The sequence below is a fragment of the Falco cherrug genome, chromosome 3, assembly GCF_023634085.1.
Source record: "Falco cherrug isolate bFalChe1 chromosome 3, bFalChe1.pri, whole genome shotgun sequence".
In the NCBI taxonomy this organism is placed as follows: Eukaryota; Metazoa; Chordata; class Aves; order Falconiformes; family Falconidae; genus Falco; species Falco cherrug.
Genome location: NC_073699.1, coordinates 103,874,165 through 103,901,668, shown reverse-complemented (window position 1 = coordinate 103,901,668; position 27,504 = coordinate 103,874,165). Strand labels below are relative to the sequence as shown.

General features: G+C 39.3%; 1 protein-coding gene across 1 annotated transcript in view; it reads left to right on the top strand.

The window, feature by feature from the left end:
- The window catches only part of TGFBR1 (transforming growth factor beta receptor 1), a 36,648-nt gene extending 9,144 nt beyond the window's left edge, over positions 1–27,504 (top strand). Inside the window, exons 4-9 of the mRNA XM_055704655.1 lie at positions 4,446–4,676; positions 12,914–13,081; positions 13,775–13,931; positions 20,016–20,140; positions 20,785–20,915; positions 23,122–27,504. Coding sequence (XP_055560630.1) covers positions 4,446–4,676; positions 12,914–13,081; positions 13,775–13,931; positions 20,016–20,140; positions 20,785–20,915; positions 23,122–23,247 — 938 coding nt within the window. The 3' untranslated portion in view covers positions 23,248–27,504. The remainder of the gene's footprint in view (positions 1–4,445; positions 4,677–12,913; positions 13,082–13,774; positions 13,932–20,015; positions 20,141–20,784; positions 20,916–23,121) is intronic.

Genomic DNA, 27,504 nt, shown 5'->3' with positions numbered 1-27,504 from the left:
GGAGCTGTGGTAGTTTGTGTTTATCTCGGCTTTCTCATTTACTTACAGCAATAACTAAAATAGTGGAAGTGGTTAATTTAACTTCCAGTATATTAGGCTTTAACTTGATAAATGCTGACGCTGAACTTACTTTTCCAATTATGTCCTTTCTAGGGGGGGTGTACAGAAGTAAGAGACTTGGTAAACCTATGTGAAAGGTTTACATTTCTTGGAATGTAGGAAGCTACTGAAAAGAAATTCTAATTTTAAAAAAGTTAACCCTTAAAAGAGCAGCTGTATGTTCTATGTGTAACTAGTCATCTGCAATGTAATAGCTGCTGTCACTTCAGTAAACCCAGAAAAGAAAGCCTTTAAAGGTTTCCCTTGAAACTGTGTTTAGTCATACTTTAAGAAAGCAAAACCAAAACCCACCAAAAAAACTACTGTCTGGTTGATGGTTCCCTTCTGACTTCTGTGGATAATCAGAGCGCTTATGATACTTTCTGCATGGCTGCTTTCCCATGCTGCTGCAGAGAAGTCAGACCTATGATAATGTTAATTGAGACTTCATTGTCAGTTGGTTCTTCATTATCCTCTGGCATTCCTGGTGGTCCTTCTGAGCCGTCCTTCATGTTAGAAAACTCTGGAAGTACTCCTTCAAAATAAGCTCTTGAAAAGCAGGGAATCCTGGTTAGAAGAAACTTAGAATCCTTCTTCCAAAGCAAATGGTTAGAAACTACTGACTCTTCCCTTGCCTATTTGGAAATTACACTTTAAGTAAAAGCGGTGTGCTGGGGAATTACTTAGTTTTCAGACCTTCAGGACACTCAAGCTGGTCTACATGCTCCCAGAGTGCCTGACCTACTATAGTATTTGAGTATTGACTGCTGATGGCTGCATCAGGAAGAGCAACAAATACAGATGAATTTTCCATACCCCTAAGGAAAGCTTTCCATTAACTTGTTTTTTTGCTTAAATGACAAAGTCTTGTTCCCTGTAAAAACAAGACTGGATGATTCCTTTAAAGTGATCTTTTAACTTCAGCTGCAGTGAGTTCCATGTTGTTCAGCTCTTTGAGAGAAGTATTAGCTGCCTGTAGTGTTCTGTGCTTCTGTTTTATTATGGTAGTGGGATAAGACGTGCTTCAAGTACTTATACACTACCAACAGTACAGAAAATATTTGCAGTGACTTGTTTCACTCTTGTCTCAAAACTAGTCAATGACTACATAAATTCATGGTGCCCTAGCACTTGAACTGATAATTTTCTTGTCCTGAAATGTGCCTGCAGCAATTGAATGTCATTTAAATGTGCATTTTAATCCAGACTTTGGTGCAGCACATTTAAAATTGAGAAGACTGTACGTTTATGGAATAACCTGGGGGTGGGAAACAGGGTCACTGAAAGGAGAAACATCAGAGCTGCTAGTTAAAGTAGTGCTTAATCCTGTTAGAAACTGAGAAGTATGCAGTTGGGGTGAGAAGCACAGTTGAGGAAGTATTTCGTTTGTAAATGCTCTGCTCTTAAATTCATGCTGACGGACCAAAAAAGCTTGTAGTCAAGTAAAAAGGATTCTACCAGTTTTGTATTGCAGCATTCTCTGAAGAGAAGCATATAAAACTGAGAACTTACCAAAACTCTAAAAAATGAGCTTCCTAATCAGATCAAAAAGGAAGTAGGATTCACTTTCTGCGATGGTGAAGAGTAAGCTGTTATTAATTATTCAGTCTTCTGTTAGTATTGCCATCTTGTTCCATGACTAACAAGACCTGGAACTGCAGGCTTGATGAAAGAAATTGATTAAACATCTAAAATAGATCCTTCTGCTTCAGCTTCTAAGAGAAGGATGTCCAAGTCACTTGGAGCCGAGAACGCTTTTCAGATCGTGATGCAAACTCTCAAATGTCAACTGCAAGTTGTATAGATAGATTCTGTTGCCCAGCTGTTACTTTTACTCTCCAACCCATGAAGGACATTTAGTTGCAAGGAAGTAGGAAGAATTACCTAAAACAAGGGGACAGGCTTTGGTTATTATCGGTAAGTGACTTCAAGCTGGAAGGTGAGTGTTTAGAAATCCAGTGGGTCACAAAAATCAATGTGAAGTTGAGTCAGTTGAAGTGAACACGAGCCTGCTTATCTGTGGTTCATAGAATATCGAAGGGAGTGAGATTTTTAGTTTTGTGGGGTTGGCCTTTTTTATTAATCCTCAAAGGAAGTCTTCTGGGCAGAGACTTAAGAACAAGAACAGTGTTCTGGCAGCTGCTCTTGTTGGCTGCCTTTAGTGCTTTAGAACTTAATTTCCCAGTTATCCAAATTGGGTACAAACTTCTTATGCATTGGATGGTCATTGGCCCAAACTAATTGGGTACAGTTAAGGTAAGAAAAAGAACTCTTTTGTTAAATTCTTAGAAGGCTTGAGGATACTTTGTTGTGATGTACGAAGGTGATGGTGAAGGCCTCAAGTATAAATTGGATGACCATGGCTGAATACAAGATGCCAAATGTTATGAACTGCTGTTGAACCCGACATGGGCTTGAATTTTCTCATCCTCCTGACTAACAAACTGACTGTCATCTATTTTCATGCACAGTTAGAAGAAGCTGTACTCAAAGATCTTGAAGTACAGTTGTGTCCAACATGTATGTCAAAGGCTGATACAGTAGCTGTCTCCAGTGAGTTTCTGCTCAGGCAGTCTGGTTTACAGTGAAACAGTTGCTCAAGTTCCTGGCAATAAAGAACTGTTTCCTTTAAAGCAAAAAGAGGAGACTGCTCCATTGCAACAGAAAGTCTGTAAGGAATTCTTGTGGATGCAGGATAAACGTGGATTCCAATCTTCTGGTTTTGTTTAGCAGCAGTAGTAAGAGAAAGCACAGTTGCAAGAAACGGAAGCAAGTTGAATCTTGTGACTTGTAGAAATAAGTATGGGAGCAAGGTGACTAGATCAGGTAGCAGGGTTTTTATTGTGCTGTGATGTTAATGTGATGATTGGGGCGTTGTAATGTGAAATTGAAGTGCTCCATGACTGGAAAATCAGAGCTTAGTATTTGTTTAGAGGTTAGCTGATATCCTTGGACATCATCTGTGTTTTCTTAAACAACAAGGGGTGTCTATATAAGTCGTACAGCAAGGTGAGGAGTGCATCTGAAAATGTACAAACAGTTTCCTGAAACAGCTGTGGGAAGAAGAAAATATCAGGCATATCACCTGCTTCAAGTATACAAAATCAGCTTGTATTTAACATTTGCTAGTGGATTTTGCAGTAGTATATAAGTGTTAGAGGAAGCTTTCTCTGGCCAACAAAGTCAAATCTTACATTTTCAGGGCTGAGTTTGGTCCTCTGGTTGTTCTAGTCTGGCCTCTTCTGCATTTCAAAAGTCTGTAAAGAATGCGTCAGGCTTCGAAGATGAGCCTTTACAGTTTGGGCACACAGCACAGCTGACCTGAGGACAGCTATTACAGCAAAAACTTTCAACTTTCTCAGTAGGAATTACTGTAGCATCTGAAAACTATTAAATCACTGGTATGGTGTCCATTTTTTACCCTTCCTTTCTACATGTAGGTATGTTGTCAGCAGAAATCATGCAGAAAATTTGTGTAGGTGTAGAAGTCTTGAGTAACTCCTTTAAATGCTACAGTGTTTTAATTTGCACTCCTCAGACTGACACACCACAAGCATGGCAATGCTACTGACCAAATTGGATATCCTTCTAGGGCCACTATTAGCAATGAATGTCTAGAGATGGACAGGAACTAGTTATCAGAGCTATTAGTCGAGACTTATTTTCTATAGCGTAAGGAAATAAAGTGATGTTCTGTCAGCTATTGGAACTTAGGTTATGGAGTAATAATTACCTTGTAAAGCGTACTTGGGCAGGAGTGTGAACTTTTGAAAGTCAGTGTAGCTGATAAGCGTAGTTTAACTTAAAAATGGGTCAGGTCATACGTGGTGATAAGTAAATGAATCGGTATCAAAAGTGCCTTTGAACTGCTTTACTGGGAGAGTTATGGGCAGATCCTTTTCTGAAAAAAAACACCCACCCCAAAAACCAAAAAAACCCCCACACAACACTCTCCTGTAACAAACCACCAACAAACAAAAAAATCCACCTCAATTTTGGTCCTGATTGCTTCATGGTTTCTTTTTCATTAAAATAACAACTTTGTGGATCAACAACTGTCAAGATTCTGAACTGAAAGGAGGAAGTTTGTGCCTTTCTAACAACTGTAGAGGTGGTTTGTAGTGTAATAACTGAGTACTTGTTTTGCTGGCCTTTAAGGTTGAAGGCAATATCTTGCCTACGTGCTTGTTAGCAGTTCACAACAAGCTGTTTAAATTTTAAGAGTTTATTATTGAGTGCATTCTAAGAGGAGTATCTTAATGGAATATACATCTTTTATTTAGAACTTACTATAAGTGCTTATTTTGTGAGTGATGTTTAAGGTGAATGTTAAATCTGCTTTTTAGGTTTACCTTTGCTTGTGCAAAGAACAATTGCAAGAACTATAGTACTGCAAGAAAGCATTGGTAAGGGTCGCTTTGGAGAAGTCTGGCGAGGGAAGTGGAGAGGAGAAGAAGTCGCTGTGAAGATCTTCTCGTCAAGAGAGGAACGCTCGTGGTTTCGTGAAGCAGAAATCTATCAAACAGTTATGCTACGGCATGAAAACATTCTTGGATTTATAGCTGCAGACAACAAAGGTTAGTGATACTATGAATGCATTTTACTAATTGTGTACACAAACAGAATAGATCAGGGGTCCTCAAACTACAGCCTGCGGGCTGGATACAGCCCCCCAGGCTCCTCAGTCTGGCCCCCGGTATTTACAGAACCCCCCCGCCCCCCCCTGCCAGGGGTTGCGGGGGGAAACCAAGCAGCCACAGACGACTGCCACTTCATCCGTGTGCTGACCCCCTGTTTAAAAAGTTTGAGGACGCCTGGAATAGATGGTAAATAGATGGGAAAGATAAAGTTGTCAGGATCTAATTAAGAGTAGCAAAAAATACTTTTGTTACTGGAGTGTTTCAGAGTTTGGCTAGTGTTCCGTAGGTTTAATGAAGGAAAAAAGTGCATTCTCCTTTTTCTGGAAAGCATGCTTTGATTAAATTCAGAAAAAAATCTCACACATTTAATGAGGTGTAATTTCTACAAACAAGTTATAATAATGGCTAAGGTTGGTATCAAAAAGGAGATGCCTTGTCCTGTCAGCCCACACATGTGCTGGACACCTGTACTCTCTTAATAGTCTGATAAGATAGATGTGTGGAACCAAAAGAGTTCATGTCTAATCCTGTTGTCCTAATACAAAGTAGGAGGTAGACGATTCATTTTTAAGAGTGAGATATGAGAAGTTATTCATTTAGAACTCCAGTTGGAAAATAAATTGGCAAAAGGAGGTTAATGATTTGTTCCTAGTGTTTAAAAAAAACTTGTGCATGTTTGCTGAAGCTCTCATGATAAGCCTGTAAGTATCCATTAAGATGGACAGTCTAGTAATTTTTTCAGCTTGATTTGTTGCAGTTTGTCAGGTGAAAATTTCTTGGGTTTTTCCTGCAGTCCAATTTAAGGCAAAAGAATCTGGCAAAAACACAGAGGTTTTTGATTTCTTATATTAAAGGGAGCTAAAATACTATGTTTTTTCATCCAGTTATTTTAATCTGAAATTAAATGTTTCAGATTTTAGTAATTCAGAAATTACCACAAATGGCTTCTGACTTTTTTGTGAAGAAAGCATTAATAGAAAATTCTGTCCTCTTAGGGAGGAGTCAGGAATCCACACACATCCTGAACTCTTAAAGGGTTCTTGGTTTTGGGAGATTTCTTAAATGGTTTTAGTGTAGTTGAAGTATACATGTAAACAGAGCTTTCTTTAATTATCACAAGATTAACTCCAAGTATCCATATCTATATAAATCTGTAGAATTGGAACAAAACCCAAGAGGTTTTCTGGAATGCTTCCTTTATCCAGGAAAGGGTTTGCTAGCTATAACTAACTTGCGCCTAACAGATGTTTTTGCAACTTGTCAATGTCCAAGAGCTTGCAGATCTATGGTATACCAGGGTTCTTCCTGCAGCTTACTGTTAGAAACTGTCTTACTTTCATGCCTAAAGTTGCATTGGATATTCATAGCACCTGTGAGAGCTTGAGTTTGTTCTCATGGACCTGGTGGAATACCTGGAGTCTGGATTTAAAATTAGTAGACCTGTTGCATTAGACATAAATGAAAATCCATCTCTGCAGAAGCCTTAGGTACTGTGTCTGACTTAAGTGTAAAGGATATATTGCAATATCTTGGCTATAACTTTTTAACAAAATTAACAAGTATACTACTCTCCCATTTTGCCCCAAACCCATTGATAGTTTGTCCCAAAAATACACTTGACTACTGTGCAAAGGAGGTATGAGGAAGGCTTCCTAACCAAACGGGTTACTAAAATTTCCTAATTGTTGGTTCAGGTTCCAGATGCAATAGGATAAAATTCCATTTGACTTGGTCATGTTTATGTTCCTTTTAATATAATCTGATATAAAATTGCTTCTGGTTTCTGTTGTTAATATGCTGTACATAAAGGAAAAAATCCATAGCTGATAGATTATGCCTTTATTTGAGGCTTTAGGGCAAGGCTTTTCTGTTTTCTTGTCAACTAGTTGGCAATTGGTTTATGAAAAATGGGTAAAGATGTGTTTTGAAAATGCTGCTGCTCTTGACTATTTTCTAACACTATTGCTGTCTGAGCAGATGTGGAAAGCTGGGTTACACAAATGCAGAAATCTCTGTACAACCTTCTGCATTCTGTCAGTGAGGAAATACGTACATGGCATGCTCTCTCTGGGTTACGCATTCAGGTCCTGAATATTGAAGGAGGCTGATGCATCAGCTCTTGTTTAGAATACTTCAGGCCACCTGTATCCCATTAAATGGGAAAACACAGAGGGACTGTTATGGAGGTAGTTTTTCCAGCTTAGTAGGTGTGCCATCATGGTACTCTGAAAGGAGCAAGTGTATCACAAGGTGGCTTTAGAGGTCAGTGGCTTAAAAACACCTCTTAATGGTCTTTCATTGTAGATGCTGCTGCTAACTGATAAAGGCTTATTAGATGCCAGGTGCAAGATGAAGTATTAGTTCACAGCAGTAATAGCTGTGAAGGATTTGCATCCATTTCTCTATACAGCAGGCTGTTGAATGCATTTAGGAGTTACTGCAGCCTAGCTGGAATGCACAAACTCATTAGACTATAAGAATCTGACTGTGTGCCTGAGACCTTGCAAAGATTACTACAGAGATATAGCAGTAAAAGGAATTACTTGTGCAATCCCCATTCAGTGCTGGCTGAAAGCTTATCTATGAAGAAATCTTAGGAGTAAGTGTCATGTATCATGAGGACTTGAATTTCCTGACAGGTAGCTTGTGGTGGAAATGTGGGCCAGTGTCATGCTGCAGACTGCTAGTAAAAACATTAATTAGGAGATTCCTCTTAATGCAACTGTGCATTTTCCATGGCTGCAGGAGAACATCTAGCTGGCCACCATACTTCTAAAATTGGGAGAGGGCTTTTGGGTAGAATGGTGCATGTATGGATTAGAAAGTGTTTAGAAGCACAGACAGATCGGCTTAAGTCAGTGGTGTTAGCTCAGATGGTGGAGTCGTAAAGCTTGTGACTGAACTACTGTCTTCACTCATTCTACACTATTTATAGTTATTCCACGTGCCTTAATGGTACATTCTCCTCTACTTCCCCACAGCTCTATGGTGTTCAGGCTACAGGAGCTGGTCCAATCTGTCTGCTTTCTCATCCCAACATTTACTGGGAAATAGGTGTTGCTGTTAAGCCATCTTGCAGGCTGAGAAGCAGTGAATGATTTTAACTGCAGTGGTGTTCTGTCTGGCAAGCACGTTTGTTCTGCGTTGCTTGTTACTTACCCAGGAGTATATGCTACTTTCAAATATGGCTAGGTCAGGAAAATCACTTTCTGGGCCATGTGTTGCCTTGTTTTTGAACCACCTAAACAGATTGGGGGTTGGGTGGAGTTTTTGTTTTGTGTCTTTTCTAACACTTTTCAACTAAGTATCTAGGTATCGGGGACACAATCTGCACTCTTCTACTAGAAGAGCAGTGGCAGCAGCCTCTGTTTACACTATTGCGGGTTTCCCTGGAATAGCTGTCTGTAACCACGACTGTATGTAGTTTGTTACAAGTAAGGGGAAGTGTTGCCCTGTGTACTTTCAGATGATTTTATGCACTAAAATACTTTAGCCTCTCCATTCCTTCCCTTTAATTGAAAGCTGTGCTTCCCTAGGTGAAAGTTTTGTTCAGTCAGACTACCTTACGTGGTAAGTAGATCCCCAAGAATGATATTAAGCAAAATTATATTAAGCAATATGCTGTGGAAAAATGAGCAGAATTCCTTCCTCTTGAGAAAAGTAATATTTGAGCCATTTATTGTTTTTGAAGCTCTGGCTTTAGCCTGAGAAGGAATTTGACTGGAAGATCTTGCTAATCTACACAGCTAAAGTGCTTTTCATCAATTTAATCTGATGACTGTCTCAGCGTGATAGTTGTTTCACTAACAAAATAGCAGCCCTCTTCCAGCCACAGAAATATCTTCCCTGCCATGTCCCTGAACATCTAATTTCTGAGAGTTTTCTAGCTCTCTTGATCTCTTTTCTTTTTCCTCTTTTTTTTTTTTTTCTTTTTTCTGTTACATTTTCTGCATGCCAAAAAAGGAGGCTAACTTATCCCTGTCTCTACTTGGAAACACTTTACTAGATGATACTGGAGAACATATGCAATTAGGCAGCTTCTGTAATGTCTAGGCAATTCAGCTTAGAACATAAGTCTGCAGTTCAAAACTGTTGTACCAAGCAATCCTGTCGCACATTAAAACGTAGTATTTGGTTTAAAAACAAGCATGTGCAAAGTCCAGATTTTTGTTTTGCTCATACCAATGTGGAAAAAGTATTTTTCAGTGAAGTGAATTCAGTCAATTCAATTTTAATTGAAACTTGATTATACATATTTGATAAAGCAATCATAAATTCCTTCAAGAGGTAGCTTGTCTAAGGTGGATATTGCTTGGACTTCACTAGTGTTTTTCTCAAACTGTAATCAGCCTTCTAACAACAAATCTGAAAGCTTCTTTATTCAGAATTTCAGATTGTTAGAATTGCAAAAGAAAATCCTCTTACTTCCAAGTGATTTTGATGGTCTAAAATACTTTGAGGTTTCTTGCAAACAACTGAAATAATAAGTAATCTCTTATAATAGGTTTCTAGGAACACACCTAAGTTTATGTAATGTTCTTGAAAATTCTGAAATTGCTTGAGATTCTTGATTGTGGTGTGTATCTGAACCAAATTAGGTTACCTTGTCATGGGAGGCTGTGCTACTCTGTATGTAATTACTACTGACTGTAATTACTTTTTCTTACCTGATATAATGCAAATCCTGTGATTGAAAGCTTCATGGCAGATGCTGTTTACTGTACAGCCAAAAATACTCAGGTTCAGGTTTATTACTTGATAATAATAAACTATTGTCAACAGTATAAGCAGACTTAAGTTCATCACAATGTGTTCTGCTTAGATCGCTAAACAAATACATAGCTTGTCAAATACAGAAAGGTAAAGAAAATGTAGTAAGACCTATCTAATAGCTGGACATTATAGTTACTGCTGCATTTTAGCTTATCTGTAATTAATATTACTTGTGTAAGTTTGGATGAACGCTGCCCCTTCTTAAAATCTGGTTGGAGGGCCACAAATATTATTGACAATAGGAAAGAATCATGGCTCCTTTCAAATGGATAGCAAGCCCAGCTTTATATTTTTCTCCTTTGGAAGGAAGGTGAAAACAGACTGACTATTAAGACTTACGGGTAATAAATAGGTTAAAACTGAAGTAGAAGGGTCTGTAATAAGCAGCATAGTCTCTTCTTAGGTGGGTGCGTAGAGTTAAGAGGAGAAAGACTTTATGCAAGGACACTATAATCTTGATTCAAAGCAATGATAATTCTTCAGAAACTTTGACATCTTTAAAATACCTGTTTAAACACAATAGGTCTAGTAGACTACTTAAAATTAGATTACAAATTTCCTTATTGTTGTCTAGTTCAGAAAACTGCTGATATATCCCATTCATAATAAACAGGAGAAGAAATCAAATACAGGTTCAAGCAATGAGTGCGTATAGTGCAATGTAGGGCCATAACTGGTGAAGTAGTAGATTAAAACTCAGAAGAGAATATTCTGAACTGATTAAGTTCATTTTTATTATAAAAAACTTGTGCAGTTTTTTGGAGCTCCCTGAATATATATATGTGATGAGTGTACCCTTTATATGCCTGTGGACGCATACCTGTTTCTAATGTTCTGTACTGCTGGTTCAGTGAAGCTATAATACTGTTGCACTGACTTTTCAGAGACTGCTACTCCCTTTGGAAAAGGTCACATTTAATAGTATGCAGAGTTCTAAGAGTTAAATCTTAGGCAAAGTTGCAAAAGAAGCATCATTCCTAAATATAAAATACCTGAAATAATAATAACAAATCTTTTCCTTTTTTCTTTTAAAAAACAAAGCTTGGGAGCCGCTTCTGTGGGCATGTTATAAGAATCTCCCCACTGCAATAGCAGCTTTCTAGTGGTGTCTTACACTTTAGACCATTGCCTGCTCGTTTAGCCTGTTTAACAGCTTAGCTGAGACTATGCTTTGACTGTAGCAAGGCAGAATTCTTTTTCTATTATGCGAATTCCTGGAATGTGGATTAGACTTCTATCTGCCTACTCTGGAGCATTTGGTGGCAGCTTAATTTTTTTTTTTTTTAGCTTTTTAATGGCATCACTGGCCTCACTAGAAACATCCAAGTAGAAGGGATGCTTGAAAGTCTTGCCACACCTACCCAAGTGTTTATTTAAAGATAAGCACAAGTACTTCTATAAAGGTAGTTTCTGTCAATCAGTACATCAGACATTTTGTGCCTCTTAACTCTTCTGGGCCAAGCCTCCTCTTTGAGGGGCATGGAAGAAGAGGGGAAGGAAATGTGAGGACCTCCTATTTGGAAATTATTGTGGTTTAACCCCGGCCGGCAACCAAGTACCACACAGCTGCTCGCTCACCCCTACTCAGAGGGGTGGAGAGGAGAGTTGGAAAGGGATGTAAAACTTGAGGGTTGAGATAAGAATAATTTAATAATTTAAACAGAATAAAAAGGAAAAAATAATAATAATGATGGTAATAGTTATAATAGAAAAGGTGGGGGAAAAGGATAAAATACAGAGCGAAAGGGAGAAAGGAAAAAGTGATGCACAGCACAACTGCTCACCACCTGCTGACTGATGCCCAGCCAGTCCCCAAGTAACTATCTGCCGACCCCAGCTAACCCCCCCAGTTTATATACCAAGCATGACATCCCATGGTACGGAATACCTCTTTGGCTGGTTCAGGTTGGCTGGCCTGGCTGTGTTCCCTCCCAGTTCCTTGTGCCCCTTCCAGCCCTCTTGCTGGCAAGGCCTGAGAAACTGAGAAGTCCTTGACTTCAGTGTAACCATTACCTAGAACAATTAAAACCATCAGTGCCTTATCAACATTGTCCTCACATCAGAGCCAAAACACAGCACTGTACTAGCTACTAAGAAAATTAACTCCACCCCAGCTGAAGCTAGGACAGAAACTAAAAACATTTTCAGCACGTTTATGATGGGAACTAATTTCTGAATTCTCTCCTTCCTATTCTTCATACGTAGTTCTTGAGTATGTGTTTTGATAATCCTTAGGGGCTACCACAAAATATGGTATCTCTTTGGTTTGTGCTGACTTTTCTCACTTGTTCTTAGGGAACAGTGGCTGTATAATTCAGGATGGAGGTCCAACTGAAGTATTTCATGGGATAACTAGTTTTTTTTAGAGATGAAAGACTCTTCTACAAAAGGAGCTAGCTATAAAAACACTTCTCAAATCTGCCATGAGAGTTGCTTTTATAACAAAAAAAAATTGGAAAACCTGTTTGGCAGAGTTGGGTTTTTCTCTGAGTATTTCTATTTCTTAGGTTAAAAAAACACAATGCTTTCGCCCCCTCTTGATTTGAATTCCTTTAGTCTTTTCTCTGTGACTTGAAGTTTAAAGTATTTAGTGTCCGGTACTTCAATAATGCAAACAATTTAATTCTTACCTGTCATTTGTGTGCCTTGGGATATCTGGAAATGTTATGCCCTGTCTTGTTCTTCATAGTTCAGCGAAAAATCATACAGCAAACTGGTTTTCTCATAATCAGTAGTTTTTCATTCTCTTTACCCTTGTGCCTTCTGGAAACTTTGATTTTTGGCCAGCAACGGTGGGATTTGACTTCTTTTTTTAATGTGTCCAATTTCTCCCTGTAAGCCACTCCAGGAGGAAAAATCCACATCAGCTGCTGTTAACTGTAGAAACTGTCCCAGGCAGAGGCCAAACAGGTTATGGGAAGACTGAAGGAGTTTTGGGGAAAACCTTGAAAGATGTTTGTTGTTGGTTTTTTTTTTTAATGGGTAGTCTGGACAATATCATGCTAGACTGATAGTGGCGGTACATGTTTTGCATCATGCATTCAGCACTGTTGTCATAGTGTTACCTCCCATGCCCAAAGCAGAAAAATTAGGGGAAGGCAGGGCCTGGCTAATACCCTGAATAGTTCACCTCAGTCATAGTGACATCAGCTTTCTATGGTTTGGCTTTTAGTTTAAATAAAAGAGAACTCACTAACCTATTCAGAAGGTCTTGCATGGTAGTCCCAGTCTTTACAGAGACATTAAATTACAGGAATGGAAGTAAAGATTTAAGAGTCTAATTGGCTGAGGTTATCTGTAAAACATAATTTGTGCTTCATAAGCATTGCATAAAAGTGGCATGTATGGTTTGCTTGTCTTTTGTGTGTGTATGTAGTATTCATGCCAGTGTTTTTTTGCAGACAATGGTACGTGGACTCAGCTGTGGTTGGTGTCAGACTATCATGAGCATGGATCACTCTTTGATTACCTGAACAGGTATACAGTAACAGTGGAAGGAATGATAAAGCTAGCTTTGTCCACTGCCAGTGGTCTTGCTCATCTTCACATGGAAATTGTTGGCACACAAGGTAATCTTGCAACTATCCAGCCTGTCATGGGGATAATACTGGATTTTTTTTAAAATTACATATATATAGCTCTTTCTACTATAATTCTCCTCTTAATTAGAATATTCAAACTTCTCAGGGTGTAGTTGCTTTGCAGACAGTTACTTACATGAAGGCAGCTTAACTACCCAAGGTAATCCCTTGTGGAGTTGAGTGAATTGAAAAATGTCTGCCTGGGACTTGTGATAATTTCAGAATGAATAGAACTTCTCCATTTGGAAAGTTTTATACTTTTTTTTTTTTTTCTATGGTAAATTCGGGTTTTGTGATGTGATAATCCTTCCCAAAAAAAGACCTATTAAAAGGCAGTAAGTAATGGTGCCTGTAGTATCATCTTAACTTTGATTTGAGACAGCACTATAGGTCTATTTCCAGAGATGCTGGAAACTTTTTTGTGGCAGGTAGTATGTGTATGTAGTAAATACTTGCAGGAAGAGGAAAGGAGCAGTAGTGTGGACTAATACAGTAGACATTTAAGCCAATTTTCTGTATAGTCAGCCAGTCCACAGTGAATGATTTTAGGAGTTACCTTGATGCATGTAACACAGCAGAACTGAAAGGAATTCTGTAACTTCAAACAAAATCTGCACCAGGCTTGGAATAATAGCAATTACCTTTTTAAAGATGTGTTATTTCTGGTTTTTTTCCTTACAGGCAAACCAGCAATAGCCCACAGAGACTTGAAATCAAAAAATATATTGGTAAAAAAGAATGGAACGTGCTGCATTGCAGACCTAGGATTGGCAGTTAGGCATGATTCAGCTACAGACACAATTGATATTGCCCCAAACCACAGAGTGGGAACAAAAAGGTAAAAATCATTGATGTCATGTGTCAGGCAACTTTTTATTATAAAATGCTTTGTTTTTTCTCATGCCACGTAGAAGATCTTTGTGGGTATAAACACAAGCAGCAGGGAAATTAAGAGTTCCTAGGCATTTCCTCGTCAGCTGGTAAATTAGTTAGCTGCTTAAAAAGCATATTGAACCTTAGCATCTATTACTAGCCTGTGTAAAATACTGAAAACTTCCAAAATCTTTTAAGGGGTAAGTATATATTAAAACAATTAGGAACTTTCATTAATGACTATTTTAGAGACTTCACTGCTGTACCTTTATTCTTTTTGCCTTGCATTGCATGGAGATGTTGGTTGCAGCCCAGTCTGGAGTATAAGGCAGGATATTGACAGTGAAAGTAAGAAGGTGGATTCTTTTTCAGTATGTTCTGTCACATAGGCTTTGTACAAGATGCAGTGTCTTGGATGTGGGCTTTCATGGGATCCTATTTTTGAGGAAAATAGGAGAACTTAAAACAGCAGTTATCTATGTCATCTAATGCATAAATAGAATTATCAATGGATGAGTCAGTATACTCACTCTTTTAAAGGCCTACTTCTGAATTTGGAAATACAGGGTTTCTTGTCCTCAAAAGTTCAGAGCTGTTTAACTCTGATAGAAGTGCAGTTAAACTTACTGGCTGTAACTTGTCATTGCTGAACCTTCAGTCAGTAATAACTGGAAGCTGTTCTGAAGAAAAGATTCACTTCCTTTAGCAATCTGCGCAGCTATACAGCATACAGAGATAGCAGCACTAACAGTGAACCATAGCAACAGAGTTGTGTGATGCAGGCAATATCCTGTCCTTTTGATACCTGTAGGCTCAGTGGTATGTCAAACTAAGTTTGTATGCCTGTCAGAAATGTTTGCAAGTCCAGTAGTTCAGCACTGTACATGTTTAACTTCAGAATATGCCCTAGCAGTATTGAGAAGATTCTGTGGTATTGCCAAGTCACCAATCTATACATAAGTATTTATATATATATCTCTTTGGTGAGTGATGCTGGGGGGGGGGGGGAGGAGGTGATTGGGGTTTTACAATGAGCTAGGATGCCCCTTTAGCTGTGTCTTTTCAAAGCTTATTTTAATGGTAGTTATATTGCTGAAATTATGTTGTTCTAAAGCTCTGCTGTGCTAGTCCTTTGCCAACTTTAAAAATACCATACAAATGGTCAGATGAGATTTTTATTTTCTGAACTACTACTAGATTACAAAGTACTGGTCATTATTCCTTCTTAAAGTCTCCAGTAATCATTGGTAGTAAAGCAGCAGACTACTTTAGAATTTGTAGTTGCAAACTTAGTAGTGTGCAGGGCATGTACCACATGATTTAGTGTTTTCTACTCACACACAAAGAAAAAAGATACGCAAATCTGTTAACTTTTAGTCTGTTCTTGGGAGAAAGTATCCTTTCAGCTGTGTCTATAGATCCCACTTAAGATCTCTCTTTGCATAGGCACTGTTAAATTGTTTGTTCATCTGCCTTATGCTTCTTTGCAAGGGTAAAACTATAGTAGCTCTTGCTTGCTGCAGTGGGCAGCAGCAGGACTAAGTCTGTTTCTCACTTTAAAGACAGTCACCTCTACCTCTCTGAAAACTTGTTCATTCTCATAAAATGCTTGGTACCCTCTTCCTCCCTCTTGTACATACTTAGGTCAGTAACTCCGCACCTCTGATTAATTTGTCATAATAAAGTTCAGATCTTACCTATTCAATGGCAATTTTAACTCCCATTGATTGCCACTGCTGGCACCTCTTCTGCACATGGAAGCTCTGTGTGCTAGTTCAGGGAGACTTGACCAAGTTTATATTTTTCTCATGATTGTCTGTTGCAAAAACGTATGTTCTAGGGAGCAAGCAAGACTCGCTCTTGGGTGAGTGATCTAGGTGCCGAGTTGGACTGATGATTCTTCTCTCTGAATGAATCTTTATTTCTTTCCTGTTCAGAGGCTTAGCTTTACCAGAGGGTATGAGCTGTGTGCTTTCACAGCTCAGTCTGCAGCATAAAGCAGGGAATGTGAGCTTTAAACTGAGGAGGAAATAGAATCTCTGTCGCTCCCTGAGGCAGGTAAAAATACCAACAACAAAAAATCCAACTCATTCTCTCGTTCTCCTTTTTTTTTTTTCTTTTTTTACACATGGCCCAACTCTTACTTTTGGTAGTTGAAATAGGCTGTGTTTAAAAAAAATTTGGCTGTGAATTCCACCTTGACATGGGTCTTTTCTGCAGTTTGTTAAACTCTTAAACCCAATGTGAGCAGAATTCTAGCTATGCTTGTAGAGAACCGGCTTGGTGAAGGGAGATGTCACACGCAACATGTTGTATATAGGTCCTGTTTGACACCAAGCTCCCTATAAGTTGTACAGGAAATTTAGGTAACTAATACAGAGCTTTTGGACTAAAAGGGGTGGGGGGAAGAGGTCAGTGGGCACCCAAAGTTTGACAAGGCAAGGCTCAATATAATTTGTAAACTTCTTTGTAGATTTATCCTCTCATTCTTGGAGGGTGCTGAGCTGCAGGCCTTGTTCAGAAGGTCAAAGTTAATCTATGTAGAGTAGTTCTTTCCAGAACCTAAAATACTGTTCCTGTTGAGGAGTGCATTTCCGATATGCATCTCCTTGTCACTTTACATGTTTCTCTTCCTTTTGTCTGATCGCCGTGAAGTGGCTAATCTGCTAATTACATTAGATGACCTACTTGCCTTTCGCCTCTCTTGTTCCAGCAATAATCTCTCAGACTTTTTGAGCAGTTAGTCACCATTCTGTGTTATGGAAGCCAAAGCCCATCTAAATGCATTGATGGAAGATCATGGTAAGAGGTCAATTTGCCAATAAATTCAGTGGAAGTCACGTTGCAGGGGGTGGATCTTTTGAGGTTATGAATTCAGCTCAGCTCCATTACCACGTTCAGGCCTCTTATGGTCTTTCCTGTTAAAATCCTTGTCTCAGTTTCTGTAAATCATCCTGAGGACAGTCTCCTTTACTGCTTGTGTGATTCTGCCTGATAGTCTTGCAGTGGTTGGGGGTTTCGGTTTGGTGTTTCTCCAGCTCCATCACTCTTCTCATCCCCATGTGATCTTAAGATAGATAAAATATTCTTTCTTCTACACCTAAAGCTGATCACCATACTGTCAAGTACATGAAGTAGCATAAGATTATCCAATAATGCAAAATCCTTGGATAGCATTAAAACACTACCACAATCTTGCGTCCTTTATTTAAAAAGCTTTTGATAGGACATGGCCCAGAATAATTTGAACCTTATCGATATCAAAGACTGTGATATGTAAATTTCAGACTCCGCTTCTGTTCAATGAATACTGTCAAAGTAAACCTTATGTTCCTCTTCAGACAGTTGTCCTCTGCTTGTGCTGTGCTTATTACTTGTGGAGAATTTATATGCCTGCACAGTGCTTAGGAGAACTCCCATGTCAGCAACTCTTGTTGAAGTTCAGGACTACTAGCTGCATTATTGCTCTTTTGTTGATAGCCCTTGCATCCTTGTATGTATGTCACCTCCATAAGACAGAGTAGTGCTGTGAGAGTTTTGAAAGGTCCGACAATCCTGAAACTTGTTTCAAGTAGCATGTCTTGTATCATGCCTCCCATCCCTGGTGCTAGGAAAAGAAATTCCTAGTAGTATGTTGATGAAATGAAACTGTTCATAGGCTTCTGTGGCTGTTCCAGAGGCTGAGCTATTGCCTGAGACTGTATTCCACTCCAATAATCTGTGTGTGTTACTGCTTTACCAATCAACTGTGCTCTCCAAAGCCCTGGTGTCAGTTTGCCTGCTTCAGCAGTATGTCAGCCTGAGATTGACAGGGCAGTGATGTGGAGAAACTCGGAACTCTGCTAAACATTACCTATTGGATTTAGCTGGCAGAGCTATACCAAATTGAGAGGGCAATACTACAAATGATGTAGCAAATACCATTTGTTCTTTCGAGCAGCCAGCAGGGATGCTGCTGTTGGTAACTCGCAGTGCATTGCACATTGACACTTTGCTTGATGATCCCATGTTAGGCCTAGTCGCTAAACAAGGTTACAATCACCTGGAGGCTGTGACCACTTCTCAGTTGAAAGTCTTTCACAGATTTCTCAGGTGCAGCAAATGTCAATAAAGAACTGTGCTCACAAGAAAAGTTTACTTTAATGTGTAACCCAAATAGGATTTATTATTAAAATAAACCATGCCAGATTCTTTTATGATGGGACTTACAGATTGTATGATGAAGAATTGGTTACTGCAGTGGTAGGGAGCCTTTGTTCCCAAGGAATCCTTAAGTGCTGCTTTTTTTTCACCAGCCCTTCATGTCTATTCCTTCTCTAGCCTTGCTAGAGGATGTTGCAAGAAGCTGCTCTATCTTGGCAGATTCTAGGAGCTGGGGATTCCTCCTGCCAGGCTCGAGCCCAGCCTGGTGTGTCCAAAGTCAGGGGCTCTGAGATTTACTTGGGATTCAACCAGTAGTGAGGCTGGGCATACACAGGCGCATGCAATGCTGACAGGGCTGATCACAGGAATTGCTGTACACAATGTGCCATCTTCAACACTCACATAAAATACTGTCAGAACTTGTATAACTTACAGGTATGGACAGCCAAGTCTCCTTCCTTGAGCTGATCAGGGCTGAACTTCATACGTAAAAACACACATTCCCTTCTGTAGCCTAATAAGCATGTCTACGCATCCCTTAACTGTCAGTACATTAGCGCATCTTCTGTGCTCCACAAGTCTCCTACTCATCGGCTGGGATGGGTTAATGCACAGTAGCACACATACGTATGCATTCACGTATACCTACGTGCATGGATTCCCTTGAATACCACCACAGGCCCTTCCCCTGTCAAACATCCCTCTTTGCTGGCTAGAGCAGCTTGACTTTGCTGGGGAATTACACTGATGCACACCTGCCACGCATACCAGCTTTGGGGAAAGCAAGAACCTTCTAGCATGTCCCAGCAGCTGGCACTTAGGCACATAGACCTTATGACCTGTGATTCCCACTCCAGTTGCTGGTGCTGAGAGGCACTTATATGACTTCTCTCATCCCAGTGCTTCCCTGTAGCTGGTACCTGTAAGCATGTGGCTGTGAAGCCTGTGACCCATGGTCTCACTTCAGTGGCTGAAGCAGAGACCCTCATTTGCTTTGGCTGCTGGCACCAGGGGTGCCTTCACCCACTGTCTGACTGTAGCTTCTGGCCCAGAACTTATGCGTGCTGCCCCCCACCCCAGTAGCACCAGATAACTGCTCCGAAGACCTATAGACACATGCTTCTAAGACCCACAGTTCCCTTTCCAACTGCTGATACTGAGACCCTCCTTCTCTTCAGTTGCTGGCACCCCAAGCCGAAGAACAACTTAATGCCTTGCCTGATTCCACTTGCTAGCCCAGAATTCATTTACACCTGCCTCCAGTTGCTGGCACATAGTCCTTAGAGCAGACATGCACATGGAGTTGAGAGTGAGATTGCAGAGATAGGATTTAGTAAGAAGATGGGATATGCTGTGGGTGTGGGGCTTGGGCAGACAAGCATGGTGACTGGCAACTGTTTATGCAACTGGCCCCTCTGATACCCTTTTCTATCGTTTGCCCCTCACAGTTACCCTTCTCCTAAACATTCCTTGATAAGCATTGCATAGTCCCACAGGCCTCCCTTGAATATCCACAGTTCTGGAGTTCCTCATTTCCCACTTATTAGCAGTTACGGTGTCCAGAGTGGCACCCTCTAAAGCTATGCCTAGAGTTTCCTAATAGAAGATTTTTGGTCTTTGTCATTGTCCCTGTTATCCCATGTGTATCAGGTTTATGGTTCTATTTGTTTATCGTTTCATGTTTTAGGTATTCTCCCTATTCCTGTGCTTGTTCCTCAGTTTACTTATTATTGGTGTTGCACTGAAAGGTCTTTGGTTGGATAACCTTAGTGAAGCAGATTCTCCTTTGTCTCCTTTTCCACATAAATATTTAAATTTGAGTTTGAGCTGATCAGTAGCACTAAACTTTCCCTGCAGTAAGTGCTTAAGAAATTAAAACTTTATTCTTTTTTTTTATTGCAAATAGGTACATGGCACCTGAAGTTCTAGATGATTCCATAAATATGAAACATTTTGAGTCATTCAAACGAGCAGACATCTATGCAATGGGATTAGTGTTTTGGGAAATAGCTCGGCGATGTTCAATCGGTGGTATGTGGCAATCTTTAAAAAACTGGACATACTAAGGAATTATAAATAGCTTACAGAGCCTCACTAAGTTTGAGTAAAGAGTTTTCTCTAAAAACAGTGCAAGGTAATAGCCAGTATGTCTCAGACTCTGTTAATCCAGTAAATGATGACTGGTTTATTTGACCTCTTTGTGCATTGATGAACCATACCTGATGGAGAAAATAGGAAATATCCTTGTCTATATTAATTTTTTGTCTCAAACCTTTGCATAGAGGGGAGAAAATGAAGTTAAATATTCTTGAGAGCAAGGGGCAAACACGACAAGTAAAGGCTGGCTATAATGTGCTCAGATAACATCCATACCTTATTTAAAATAAAGCATGGTATTATAAATCATAAGTTTCCAAGAAATGTGTCTTTAGCATACAAAAGACTTGATATAGCTTCCATCTTTTCCAAATACATATATTTCAAAATTAAAAAATTAAGGGTAATGTAAATGCTCCTGAGGTGTGGCTGAGAAATTTTTTTTAATTTCTTTGTTGCTTATTGTAATTTTTAAAAATGAAAAAAGAAAACAGTAGGCTACTTATTCTTTGCTTTTTACTGTTGCTTATATGTAATTCAGTGTTAGCTAAAATGAAGCTATTTTCAACCTGTTACAGGAATCCATGAAGATTACCAGTTGCCATACTATGACCTTGTTCCTTCAGATCCTTCTGTTGAAGAAATGAGGAAAGTTGTATGTGAGCAGAAGTTAAGGCCCAATATTCCAAACAGATGGCAGAGCTGTGAGGTATTAACTAACCTTGCTAAAGCTGCTCTAATGGGCACTAGAGCTTTTATTGATTTCAACGGCTTAAAAATTGTACTTATTGTTGAAGGGGGAAGGGATGCTTCTAGAAGAACTTAATTTCATCGTGGCTTTATTGAATGTCAATTATCCTTGGTTATACAGTAATATTTAATGTAATTTTGCAAAAAATAATACCTAATGCTGCGTGGAGTATTTTAGGATCCTTTGCTGTGAAGCAGAAGTGATGCTAATGCAAACTAAAGCTAGTCTGATTTACGTTATGCAGGAAGCATCATTGCAAGTTGTGCAGCTGCGGGTTGTACGGGGTCTGGCTGGGCCTGAGTTAATTTTCTGCACGGTAGCCTGTGCAGTGCTGTGTTGTGGATTGGTGACCAAAACAGTCCGGTTGCACGCTGGTGTTCCAGCTGTTGCTGAACAGCGCTTACACAGCGTCACAGCTTTCCTGCCCCCAGTACTGCTGAGTAGGCGAGGGGCAGACAGGAGGCTGAGAGGGGACACAGCTGGGACAGCTGACCCAGACTAATCAGAGGGGTATTCCATGCCATGCAAACTCGCTCGGTAATAAAACTGGAAGCGAGGGAGTTTTCCAGGGATTGCTGTTGCTCAGGGATGGGATGGGCATCAGCTGAATGATGGTAAGCAATTGTTTTTGTATCACTTGCGTTTCTTTGTTTTGGCTTGGTTTCCCCCCTTGCCTGTTAAACTGTCTTCATCTCAACCCACAAGTTTTCTCAGTTTTACCCTCCTGATTCTCTCCCCCATCTGGCTGTGGAATGTGAGTGAGTGGCTGTGTGGGGCTTAGCTACATGCTGGGGTTAACCCACAACAGGAGTGCCAAAGATACACGAGCTGATCAGGTCTGAGCCAGCTGGTTTGTAACTGGGCTGGTTATCTCTTTCAAGAAGTGGACTTGCTAGTTTCAGCTCGGTACGCTGCCAGCAAAGCAGTACTGCTTGTTGGGACACATAATGGTATCTTCAACAGTGCTGTGCTGTCTCTTGTGAATGCTCTCTTGAAACTTACTCAGGGGTCTTTGCCTTGTCATTGCGTAGTAAAAGAATGTCCTAACAAGTGGCTGGAGTAGTAAATGTCTCTAGGAATTTTCGTCCAAAACTGTGGCGGCCTTAGTATTTTGTGTGTCTTGGAATCTGTACTGTATACACTTATTGAAAAGATGAATGTAGTTATTAGGAAGCTGAGGCTCTACTAAGCCAAAGACTTGAGCTGAAGTTGCATGTAGCGACTACTCCCGACGATACCTCTGTGGAAGTGCTTACCTGGTTCTGGGTGAGTTCACCATGCTGGTAGTCACCACCGCGTGGGCAGTAGTGAGCACATTCTTGCCTTTCCAGCCAGCTTTGTTCATATTGCTTGCTCTAGGAGCCCAGCTAGGAGGAGAACTAGAATGCTGTCTCATTAGGATCTTAGAATAGCTGCGGTAGGATACAGTAGGAGCAAGAGATTGGTAGGATATGATGTACTTAAGTGGAGGAGGGAACCGGGTTGTGGCATATATAAAACGGATGCATGGGTGAAGGCCCATGATGAGACATTGGGCAGGAGAGCACAGGTAGGAGAGAAAGGTGATGATACGCACCGACAGACTGTAGAGTTTTTTTAAGTGCTGCTATTCCAATCCTGCAAACTTACTTAGCAGCTCAGTGTAGTACAGCTTGGCATGTAAAATCTTGGTAGGTAGATACATTACTTTATTTCTTCTTCAGTTTTTATTTGCATTGTTAACAAGTGTAGAAGCATTCACAGATTTTGAAGAATAGCTGTTTGAAGTTTAAAAAGACTCCAAAAATTTTCAGTCATTACAAAGCTTCAATTTGAGGAAGACAGCTGGTAAACTTCTGAATGGCTGTATGCTGAACTAACTCCTTAACTGGAGGTACGGTAGGAAGAGTGTATTTTTGTCTAATGTGCAGACAAGCTACTCATTTTTCATTAAAATACCTTTGTGCGGGATGAAACTGTACTGAAGAATACTAATTCTGCTCTGCAGTATTTTAAAGAATTTTATTTTTCTGTAAATAAAAAATTGAATGGGTTTTATACAACACGTTCTTCCATGCAGTTGTAGTACTAGTAATAGACTTCAGAAATGCGTAAAGAGGCTAGGGCAGAACAGAGGTTATATGGGCCACGTTGAAACGTATGATTACTTGTCTTTCTTTTGCAGGCATTACGAGTAATGGCAAAAATTATGCGGGAATGCTGGTATGCCAACGGAGCTGCTAGACTAACAGCTTTGCGCATTAAGAAAACATTATCGCAACTTAGTCAACAGGAGGGGATAAAGATGTAATCCGGGATTTGCTACCGAAGAACACTGTAAAAATCCATATCTGCACCAGAGTGGCGTGTTAAGAAGGTTAATTGTTCTACCTCGTTGGGGGAACAGAAGGATATTGCTGCCTTTTAGTACTTCATAGGAACGTCACTAGGATTTTTGTGGATGTGCTAAACAGTTGTGTTGGGTCTTTTCTGTGCACTATGAACCTCTTTCCCAGGTTACTTACAGAACCTTGTGTAGTCTAGTTTTATTTTTGTTAACCTATAATTTTTTTTATTTGGAAAGTTGATAGCTGGTCTTAACTTCTAGTTAACTGTGCTAAAAATAGGAGGTCACTTTTTAAATGGAACTGGTTCACTATATTGTTCTAGAGTGCATTGGTGGCTCTAAGCAACTTTTATTCCTGGCTGGTACATTGACTTTTCTGAACCACTGTCATGGTTCTTTGATTCAGATTGTGAATGTACTGTTGGAATACACTTTGCTAGCTGTTATAATAGAATATTTTTTGGACTCTTACCTTGATTTAAAAATTGACCTCATTCAGTTGCTGGAACATAATTTATGCAACTATACTTTATACATGATTACTGGTTTTCCACTTTTACAGAACATTACATTGCCTTCAAGATAGATTGTATTATACCAGTAAGTGCCGCTTTTGAGTCTTTTAATGCAAAACAGTAGGAACGTACAAAGCCTATGGTACTCTTGGTTTCAAAAATAAAAGTTAAAAATCAACTGTTCCTTTGCCTAGCTAAGATCTAATTCACACTAATTTCAGTGAGTACGTAATTTGCAGAATACCTTTAATTCTACCAAAATCTGACTCTTAAAACCACTGTAGGAGTTCTAAATAGGGTAAGCTAGTTAATTCACTGTCATATTTTGTAATTGTCAAGTCATGAGTCATAATTACATATAAATTTTTTTATCAAGTGGTACTTCTAAAATGCTTGAAGTACCTATCTTACTTCAGAAAAGTAGCAAGAAGAGTAAGATGTTCTTAAGGGAGATTTTTCTCTATTAAATCAAATATGAAAGGTGTATTTTTCTGTGCAGTTCTGCAGAGTCGTAAGGCTCAGAACAATATTTGCAATTAAATGAGGATGAAGTGCACCTGTAATTAAGGAGAAGTTACTCGGGCTTTTGTACTAGAAAGTTCAAAGCTGCTTATGAATCTTATGTGCATATATTTTGTGTGTGCCTCATACACAGAAAGTGGTGAGCTGCAGGTCTTTGGATACAAATACCAGAGGATTCCAGCAATCCTCTTCATAGTTGGAAGAACAAAGCTTAAGGTGGCTTGTGTTGTCATAAGAACACACTAAAATATGCATGGCTTTAGTCAAGATTTGCCTGAGATTTTAAGGATGTCACAAGGTTTTTGCAAACTTGGTTAGAAGTTGAATTGCTTCCTGCCCAAATGTACAACTTCTGGAGGGGGCTGGGAGATTTAATGTGGAAAATTCTCTAAGAAGCTGCTGTTACCAGGACATTTTTTAGTTGCAGTTTTGGAAAGAGTCTGGTTGACCTTTGGTTTCATTAATGCCCAAAACACGCAGTCGTATTTCCATATGTACGTGTGCCTGGAATTAATATGTCGCCTAATCTCCTACTCTCCAGAACACATCAGTACCCATCCTGTTGTTCAACACACGTGGCAACCTTGACTCTGGTTCCTTCTTGTTCTTCAGCATACAGTCCGCTGAGACTTGTTCACAAAGCTGGTAGCAGTGGCAGGGCTGTTGCTAGCAGAAGCATAGCCAAGACTGTGCTCCGTGGTCTGTGAGATGGGTTGTTAAAGCAGTGCGATGGATGGGTCCTAGTAAGAAGAGGCTGTATAGGTGACATAAGGCTTAGCCAAGACAAGCCTTAGCGTTTTGAAGACTCTTGTGTACTTTCAGATTCTTAGTACTTGCTTTTGGAGATGGGTTTAAATGATGCGGGAGTTACAGACCTTCAGAGGTTGAACTGCAAATAATTAAATGCTTTATCAACCACCTTTATGGATGAGTTTACTTATACTGGAAGATGGCATCCAGGAGAAGAGTTAAAAATAAGAGAAGTTCTTAGAAAACAATTAAGTTTAAACATATGTAATGCTGTCACACTTAAATTTGTTCGGCATTATCTGACCAGTCAAGTTTATATGCTTCAGGCCTCTTACTAATCAAAGCCGGATCAAAAATGACTTCATGTAGGTATTTTAAATAAACCGTGCCTTTGTGCAAATGGACAGCTCTGCACCACTGTCTTTCAGTTATGACTGTTGTAAAAAAAAAAAAAAAAAAGATCGAACAGAGCTAAGCTCCCAAGTCTTACCTACTTGACCTTGTTGGAGAGGCTTGCCTATGTATCTAGACAAATATTTAAAGAAAACAGGTCATGATCAAAGTAGAACTTACTACGTCTCCATACTAATTTCAAAGGCTTCCTATTTAAACAATTTGTTAACTTCATTAAATTATGAGGTTCTTCATAGGCATAACTGGATCTTTACCATAGGTACAAAGTATAGTTCATACTTTAGAGTCATCAGGCTACAGGCATGCTACAGATCTTTACAGTAAGCTTGTTGGTAACACGAGAGACCTTCCAATGTAATTTATCAAATTATTTCATTAGTGGCTTTTTTTTAGTACATACAAAGCCATATCACCATAACATTTAGTTTCCCAAACTATCAGGAGCAGTTCTGTTGCATTTAAAAGAGAATCTGTGGCAGCCGAACAGCATCATGGCATGTAGATTGTTCAGTCCACTCATCTCAACCGCCTGCTAGTCTTCATTCTCCTGAATTGCTAGAAACTATTCTTACATCGCTGTAATTCTTTGCAAAAAAAAGCACAGGAAGGATGCTTGATGCAGCATGTGACATCAGGAACTTTGTTTTGGGACAGCCTTATTATTCATGTTGGAATGCAGATTCTGAATACAGCTGTGTGTATCCTCAGTTCTGACACCACAACTTCAAGCTTTGTTCTTCTTTTCCATTATATAAACCGAACACCTTTTACAAAGGCTGTGTCTGTATATATTATGTAACTTTAAATGTTACCTGTGTAAGATCATATCTTATATATATGGACACAGGTACACATAAGTATTTTTTAAATTAAGATTGTAATATCACCAGATCTGCTCTTGGAAATCCAGGGGGACCAAAATATTTTAGCATTCAAAATATTAATTTTGTATCATTTCAAGTATATACCAAAACAGTTTCTGATGAATACTGATGCAAATGTTTATTGTAAATATTACATACGTTATACACTCACTTAAGTTTTGTGGATTTAATCAGTTTGTCATTTTAGTAGCATTGAAGCCTCAGTTTGGTTTACAGACTTGTGACCAGGTGGATATGGACATGGAGAATAAGGAGCATTGGAAATGGTCTGATGCTGAAAAGCCTGAAACTTTTTTGGAATGCTGGAATTCTTCAGGGACCTTCCAACTTTAGAAGCTGGAATTCTGGGATGTTTCTCAAGCTGACTTTCGAAGTATGACACACTGTCACCCTCCGGTGGTTCCACTTGTAATCCTAAGAAGGACTTTGTATATAGGTAAAGACATTGGGATCGACATGAAGGTGTCAAATAAGAGGCGATTTTATTTTTTCAGTAATGGTTCTGAGTGTGATTGCCATGAAATTCACTTTTTAGTTAGTTCCTTGTTTATATTGTGCCATTGAAATGACTGCAGGATGTTAATCATTTTGTGTTTTAAAAACAACAAAAAAAACCCACAAACCCCCCCTTCATATCAGTTGCTTTAAACTCAGATTACCTCTGAAAAGACCAAGGTACATTTACCTCGTGTATATAATGTTTAATATTTTTCAGAACATTCTCCAGGTTTGCAGTTACATGTTTCTAGAAATATGGGTATAACAAAATCTACAACTTCAGCGGTACTAAATGTATTATCTGGTGCCCCAAAACACTTTAATTTTCTGTATTTTATTGTATTAGCAAGTTTGCTGCTTTGTCACTGTAGCACCTGCCCTTACATAGCTGTGTGGATACTGCCTTGTAAATTTTACTTTTTGGATGACTTGAGGATCCTGTACAGATGGATGTCACTTTTTTTTAGACCTTAAAAAATTGTGCATTTCCCTTACATTTCTGAAAATATAAATTGTATTTGTAGAGTATACATTTCAATGGATTGTAAATAGGACAGTAGAAGAGTGGATGCTTATGTTAAGTGCTAACACTACAGTAGAGAGATTAAAGCAGTGAAAATAAATAACTTTTTTCAAAA